This window comes from Aythya fuligula, chromosome 2 (assembly GCF_009819795.1).
Source record: "Aythya fuligula isolate bAytFul2 chromosome 2, bAytFul2.pri, whole genome shotgun sequence".
Classification (NCBI taxonomy): Eukaryota; Metazoa; Chordata; class Aves; order Anseriformes; family Anatidae; genus Aythya; species Aythya fuligula.
Genome location: NC_045560.1, coordinates 90,833,862 through 90,841,719, shown reverse-complemented (window position 1 = coordinate 90,841,719; position 7,858 = coordinate 90,833,862). Strand labels below are relative to the sequence as shown.

Below are 7,858 nucleotides of genomic sequence, written 5' to 3'. Positions count from 1 at the left end.
CAGCCTAGATCTCGGGAAGTCTCAGCACACCACCAAAAAGTAACTCAGTGCAGTCATCGGTATTAAAAAACAAACGATGCAAATTGAGGGGTCTTTTAATTTTCTGAGCACTGCTGACCACGGCATGTTCTTCAGTATCCCCCTCCCAAACCCAATGTTTTTCAGAGTCTCCGTTCAGCCTCTTAGAAGGGGAAGCACCGTCATGCATAACGAGATAACAAAACGATTACAGTCCTCACCAGAAGACGGCAACCCAGCCCCTGGAGAAGAGCACGGGGCTGGACAGCCGTCGCTTCTCCACGAACCCACAGGTAGCACAGCAGGAGCACCAGCAGACCCCAGACTTCCAGCCACGAGCCCAGGGCTGATTGTAGGAGCCTGGGGAAGGCGCTGGAGACCCAGGAAGGGTTTTGCTCCTTCTGCCTGGCTCGCCACACTCATGCCATCGCGTTACGCGGCGTGCAGACGGGACCAAGCACGGACGCGCGGCCGGACGGGGAGCAGCTGGTGTTACCTGGGATGGACGTTAAGCCGCGGTGCTCTGCGATCCCGTCTGAGAAATCATGGGAAAAATGGACATAAATAGGAGAGAAGGAAACACCACACTAGACAAGATGATGACACAACACCGTAACACCACAGCGCTCGACAAAACACAACTCCACACCACACCAGGACACCGTAACACCACATAACACCACACCACAACACCGTAACACCACACCACAACACCATAACACCACACAACACCACACCACACACCACCACACCACAAGCCCTACCCCACCACCCCGCGCCCACCCCGCATCTCCCCGCCGGGCCGCCCCTTTCCCTCCCGCGGGGGCGCTTTTGGGACCTCCCCGTCCCCTTCCCCATCGCCCCCCCAGCCCCGGGGCGGCTCCCGGCTCCTCGCTGCCCTCTCCCCGCTGCCGGTGCCGGTGGTGGTGGCGGTGGCGGTGGCGCAGGAGCCGGGGGCGGCCGCCCCTCACGGCGCGCTCGGGCGCCGCCGCCTCCCCGCCCCGCCGCCGCCGCCATGGCGGAGCGGAGCCGCGGCGCCCGGCGGCTGCCGGTGCTGCTGCCGGTGCCGGTGCCGCTGCTGCTGCCGGTGCTGCTGCTGCTCCTCACGGCCGGCTCCGCCGCCAGCCCGGCGGACGAGGGCGGCGGAGGGCGGCGGGAGGCGGGCGGCGGGGAGCCGGGCGACGAGGCGGCGCCCCACGACTCCTCGTACGGCACCTTCGCCAGCGAGTTCTACGACCTGCGCTACCTCTCCGAGGAGGGTGCGCTGCGGGGACGGGACGGGGCGGCACAAAACGGGACAAAACGGGACGGGACAAAACGGGACGGGGCATGGGGGAGCCGTGGGGAGCGGGGCTGGCGGCGGCGGCGTTGTTCAGCACGAAGGCCAGCGCCCGCCGCCATCTTCTGCCCGCCGCGGCCTGCGCGGCGCCTGCGGGGACCCCACGGCGCGGGGACCCCACAGCACGGGGACCCCCACAGCGCCCTCGGGCACAGCCCCGTCCCGCCCCGCTGCTTGTATTTTGTAATTATTAAGCTGATCTTGCATGTGATGGGGTTTGCATGTGGCTAGGTGTGTTTTGTTTTGCAGCTGGGTAAGTAGAATAATGTATATAAATGTCAAGGGGGATGGATCAAAAGCTAGCATCTACAAGGCAGGAGGGGAAGGGTCCTGTTTGCAGGCGTGTCGGTGTCTCTTCAGTGCATTATTGTAGAGCCCAGAGTCATGAATCCCTCAGTGTCTGGCTCTTCTGTGTCTTAGTTCACAGGTGGTTGCAGGCCATCACCGCAGGCAGTTCCCTATTTTGATACTCCTACCTTCTAATCCAGTGAATATTTTATTTAGTTTTGAAAGGAGAATGTATCGTAAGGAAAATTACGATAAGGTCTGTTCGGCATCCATGCCTACAGCTCTGAGGCTGGTGCCCTGGACTTACTCTTACTACCATCATTTGTGGCTAAGGAGTCAGACTTAGTTCTCTGACAGGTTTCCCAAGGGGTCTAGGAGTGCACGACGAGCTAGCTCAGCGGAGATCCCTGTTCATTAGCTGACTGCCCCACTCTGTGTTCATGCTGCCATAACGTGACGTTGTCTGTGAGAAACCTCACACCCTCACTGCAGCAAAGCCATGCTCCAGCATCCTTCTTCATTGCAAACCTGAGAAAATTTTGTTTTCACTCCTCTCTGTTACACTGGTATCAGGACCCTCTGGTTGAGGGATTTTGCCTGTGACAAAGTAGTCCTGTGTCAATACAGCTCAGTTATTAGCAAAGTAAATGCTATCGGAACCCTTTCTCTTCAGTGTTACTGCTTTTTACGCCTTGTATTTTATTTGGTAATGGTTTGTTCTCATTATACAGGTTACCCGTTCCCTACTGCACCTCCTGTGGATCCATTTGCAAAAATCAGAGTGGATGACTGTGGAAAAACTAAGGGATGCTTCAGGTCAGTCTGAGATAAAAATGCAGGTACCTTTACGTTTGCAAATGCTGACTGATTGCATTTGAGAGCTTGGCCAATTTTCTATATTCATTAAAAAAAAGAAGTCTATTATTTGAGAACATACTTTATGATTATGGACTACATTATTTGAAGAAACAATTATTTAAGTATATACGTCATGGCTACAGACTAGACTGTTTAATGTTTCTTTCATTTTCATGAGGCATTTACAAAACAAGGCCTCCGAAGGACTACAGAGTGACGATATGCGTAATTAATTTATTGCCATAATGATTAAATGTTATATATTCTTACTGTAAAAAAGTAATAGTTGCAAACAATAGTACTACTTCAGTATAGCATAATAAATGTTTTAATGTCATTATACCAAAATACATTCTTTTAGATTTTCTTGCAGAAATATAATCAACTCCATAGCAGCAAATTGAAAAGAAAGGTTACATGCAATTCCCATTCCCTTTAGGTATGGTAAACCTGGATGTAATGCAGAGACCTGTGACTATTTCCTGAGTTACCGGAGGATAGGAGCTGATGTTGAGTTTGAGCTGAGTGCCGATACCGATGGCTGGGTGGCGGTGGGGTTTTCTTCAGACAAGAAAATGGTAAGACTCTTTATGTTGACAATGTACACACTTTCACATGCTACCACACAAATGGTTTATATTTTATCTGTCGGAGACAGAGCATATAAGGAGAAACTGACTTGCTGACAACAAAGCACCATTCAGTAGCCATCCGGGAGCAGGAGCCAGGTCTGCTGCCTCCCAAAAAACCCTCATCCTTACTGACACGTCCTTTCCCTTCTTAACTAAATATTATAATAGCATTTTAGGTTAGGTCTGACTGTCCGAATGTTACTAGCTTTTGGTCTTTTTATTAGAAAAGCCCTCAGACATAAGCCAACTCCTGTGGGAATGTCCTGTTGTATTTTATTTCAGTGTTACTTGCCCAAAAGGTACATCCAAAACTAAATAGCAAATAATTTTATTCTTTAGGAAATCTTTCAGAAGTACAAATATGGATTTCACTGCTAAACTTTGGATTTTGTTTTTTTTTCTTCTTCTTTTGTACCTGTGTGTTGTTCCAGGAAAGCCACAAAGGTGTGAATAAATGGCTGCTACTCAGTTATATACATGCTCTAGAAAGCAATCTTGTTAAGATTTCTTCTTCTATCTCTCATGGATTTTACTGTGTGTGGTTTTATGCATATTCTTTTACTTACTTTTTCATTCAAAAGCCTTATTTTTCGTTGTGTTTCACTGAGCAAAACAGGAGCATGTATATATAATGTATGGATTGTAAAAATAACTGAGCAATAAACATCATAGAATCACTGAATGGTTTGGGTTGGAGGGGACCTTAAGGACCATCTAGTTCCAACCCCCTGCCATGGGCAGGGACACCTCCCACCAGACCAGGTTGCCCAAAGCCCCATCCAGCCTGGCCTTGAACACCTCCAGGGATGGGGCATCCACAGCTTCTCTGGCAGCCTGTGCCAGTGCCTCACCACCTTCACATGTTTTACTATGCTCTTTATAAAATGTTTAGCATAAAAGTGCAGTTCATAACGTGGGTGTGCTTGTACAGAAACGCTCCTGAGCATATCAGAAAATACTGAGTCTGTGTGCTATATCACGAGTTAGAAGAGAGGAGTGTTTTATGTATAGATGGAAGCAGTAGTTTGAAAAAGGACAGCTTAGAAGTCCTGAGCTAGGAGCCACAAAAAGCAAAGTGAAGATTTGCACTGACTTAACAACCTTTTGTCAGACCCAAAATGAGAAATAGAAAATGCAAGGGTAGGTGCTTTTCACTCATTAATAACTATGCCTTAGTATGATGCTGCAAATAAGCACAGCAAGGATAGCAATCTTCTGTGTCATAAAGAGCAGTTCATGTTGTAAGAACCAGTTCATGTTTAATGTGAGGAATAATTTTATAGCTAAATTTTGGGAGGAGTTTAGAGGCCTAGAAGTGCAAGTATTCAATAGGATTTTCAGAGCAGCTCAGCAGCTTTAAAGTTTTGGCCTCAAGCTGTCAGAGATCATTTACCAATTTGTAACTCTGATGTACCTGCAATAGATCTGCCTTGCCACCGCTTTAAAGCAAAGACACTGAACTTCAGTAGTTAGACAGACTTTAAAGAGATGATCAGTTATGAGTATGATTATCAATTTGTTAGTGTTACCTTGGCAAGCTTTCTGTCACATCCCTCACCCATCCTGTGTAATGCAGTATTTGGTGTCCTGGGATACACAGACTTTACTGGGAAAATGACTTTCCATCGAAACAGCTTGGCTGTGAGAAACGGGCTGTACCTTGGAGGCCCTAATCCAAATGCTGTGGCCTGGATAGAGAAGTTCAGGGGAAAAAAAAAGTACATTGGATTCTCAGTAGATTTTTAAAAAGTCCTATGACCTATTTCTTTGTCTCAAATACCATTACGTTTTTGCACTTGTAGACTTCCATGCCTGCTGAGGTTCAAAATGATTTTTTTTCTTTCCTTGTGAAAAGCTGTGAAAACTCTTTGTACTTAAAAATGAGGCATTGGTGCTCAGAGGTACAACATGTAAACGTGGCAAATAAGTTATGGAAAGCAGTGACAGGCTCAGGACAGAAGCTGGAAAGGTAGCCTGCAGCAGTACTGAGGTGCAAAAAGTGTTCAAGCATGTGTTTTACCTAGCTGTTCCCTTTTCCCTTCACTTTCGGCATGTCTTTTACAAATTTACATAGGAATAGTTGCACTGCACCTTTTTCCTTATAACAAAGAACTGAGAGATGGTGCTCACGAGCATTGATTGTGTCATCAGCGTGTCCTATCACAGAGATTTTTGGTGTAGAATGAGGACCTGCATTTAACATGGTGCAGATCCCCACAGCACTGGCATTCAGTGAAATGCCACACATCAAACTTGCACGGTGTTTGGATGGACCTTGACACAGGGGCTTCTACAAGATAGCACTCCTAAAATTAATGCTAATTCTTGAGCGCTCCACTATGATAGTTACCGTGAATAACTGTTCCAATAACTGTATAATCTTTCTGTGAATGACCTATAGGAATAATTGGCTCACTTCTTTCTGTCCTTTCTGTGGTTGGTGGCCGTGTATGTTATGGGGAGAAGCACACGTCAACTAGCCTTTCCTTGTCTTGTGTGGTATTCTCTATTCTGTCACTGTTTGCTGAACATTTTGTGTTTTCTCTTAAGATAGCTGAGAAGTGATATTCTTGTAAGTGAACATGACAAGAGATTAGAAAAGACAGACTGTACTTGATGCTATTATTTGCCCAGACTGAGTAGATTCATCTCCTCTATCTTACTAAGTTAGATTGCTTTTCTGTCCGTGATGTTGATGCAGTGGGTTTTGCACACAGCAAGGGTTCAAGGCTGCCAGTTTTCCTGAAGCAGGATCCCAGAACTTGACATGTTACAGAAGAAAACAGCCTTCTACCGGTCAATTAATTGTGTGATGTCAGGGCAATACCATGTCTACAAATAGATTATGTGTGTTAGGTTGTTATGGATCTTAGAAAGATCCAGAAGAAAATGCAGAGGCAGTAAGGGTAAGCATATATTAATGTTTACTCTGTGCTGTTCAGTCTAAATGAAGAAACATTGCTGGGAAAAGACTATTTGTGTATATATAACTAAGAAAAAGTGAACGAGAGTCCTGTGTCTTTGTTTTTAATAGTTGAAATTATGTACATAAATGAGGAAATGCTCTGTGACGCTCTTTGTTTTCCTTCTACCTAAATGTTTTTACCATGTAGGGAGGAGATGATGTCATGGCTTGTGTTCATGATGACAACGGAAGAGTCCGAATACAGCACTTCTATAATGTTGGCCAGTGGGCTAAGGAAATCCAGAGAAATCCTGCCAGAGATGAAGAAGGGGTTTTTGAAAACAATCGTGTAACTTGTCGGTTCAAGCGTCCCGTGTATGTTCCCCGAGAGGAAACGATCGTAGATCTGCACTTGAGTTGGTACTACCTGTTTGCATGGGGTCCAGCCATTCAGGGTAAGTCAATATCTGTGTTACCAACAGCTGAGGTACCAAAATATGATAATGCCTTTCCTCATTATTACTAGATCCCCTCCTTTCTTAATGAACTAAAATTATGGCAGCATCGGGCTTACGAACGAATAAGCAAGAAGGTGAGCAAGCTGGCAGATTCCTCCATATCACATTTTCTTGGCTATGTAGCTATTATCCCCACTCCCCAAAGCTAAATTTAAGTAAGGATAATTCACAGCTGGAAGTTCTGAATTCCTTTGAGGAGTGTTTATTGTTTACTTGAATTTCACTTATTTTATTCAGATGTTTAATTTCAGAAATCAGAGAACTACTCACTGACAGTGTAACAGTGCATGCTCCTCTAGGTTTGGAAATTACTTGTCTTTCTGCCTATTTCTTTGACAAAGTTACAGAAAAAAAAATGCACCTGACATTATTTCTTTCTGCCCTTACCTATTAAAGGTTCTATAACTCGTCATGATATAGACTCACCACCTGTATCAGAGCGTGTGGTCAGTATTTACAAGTACGAAGATATTTTCATGCCATCAGCTGCCTATCAGACCTTCTCTTCTCCATTCTGCTTGCTCCTCATTGTTGCACTGACCTTCTATTTATTGATGGGAACCCCGTGACCTCTGGAAAGTAGCAAGGATTTGTCAGTGAAAGTTTCTCAGGATGGACGGATACACGGATGGATGATGCGTTTTTTATTGGGATTTATATCACACCACCATCATCATCTCGCTGCTTTTGGACATAGTTAGCTTCTCAGAAGAAGGAAGTGACCATTTCTGAGCGGCAGAGTGGTGACAAATCATTTAAGAATAATCAGTGAACAAGTAGGACAATGTTTTCAGTGTTGTGACTACTCGCTTAAAGAAGAAAAGACTTTTGTAAAATGAATGTGTGTGTGTGCACGCGTGTGTGTGTGTGTTTGGGAGAGGTGTCTGTGTGTGTGTTTAGGAGAGCCTAGTGATGGACGTCTTACCAAGTAACAAAATTGCCTTCCATACTGCTCCCAGAAAGCAAATTTGGGAAAACATTACAGTGCTGTTTGGTAATTCTGGTGCAGACAGAACAACTCCCAGGTGCAGGTTTCTGAACTTAAGATCAGAATACTGACACTGCAGTTTAAAACCTAACCTTCAGTAATCCCATTTTTTAATTTATTTTTTTAATATTTATCAAAGTTTTCTTGCTCTGGTACTTTCCAAGACTAAACTTGCATAATCAAGCATGAACAGGATTTTTCTTCAGTAGAGAAGAAGCGATGAACGTCTTCATAACAATAGTGTTTCAACACCCTTCCTGAAAATAAAGGCTACTTCTTTTATGAGTGAGATATGAAGTTATTTAAATAAGG

General features: G+C 45.2%; 1 protein-coding gene across 1 annotated transcript; it reads left to right on the top strand.

Moving 5' to 3' along the window:
* The first annotated feature begins 202 nt into the window (after positions 1-202).
* Positions 203-7,396, top strand: FRRS1L (ferric chelate reductase 1 like). Its single transcript, XM_032181108.1, has 6 exons — positions 203-311; positions 1,104-1,277; positions 2,377-2,461; positions 2,943-3,081; positions 6,249-6,495; positions 6,955-7,396. Exons 1-6 carry the CDS (start codon positions 203-205, stop codon positions 7,125-7,127), a joined length of 927 nt encoding a protein of 308 aa, XP_032036999.1. The 3' UTR covers positions 7,128-7,396.
* The last annotated feature ends 462 nt before the right edge of the window (positions 7,397-7,858 follow it).

What these genes read in the sequence shown, in the direction of transcription:
- FRRS1L (XM_032181108.1), top strand. Translation starts at nt 203, where the DNA reads ATGCATAACGAGATAACAAAACGATTACAGTCCTCACCAGAAGACGGC. An exon ending in GCTTCTCCACGAACCCACAG is followed by an intron (nt 312 to 1,103) that starts GTAGCACAGCAG and finishes CGCTGCTGCTGC; the next exon opens with CGGTGCTGCTGCTGCTCCTC. An exon ending in ATGGGGTCCAGCCATTCAGG is followed by an intron (nt 6,496 to 6,954) that starts GTAAGTCAATAT and finishes TACCTATTAAAG; the next exon opens with GTTCTATAACTCGTCATGAT.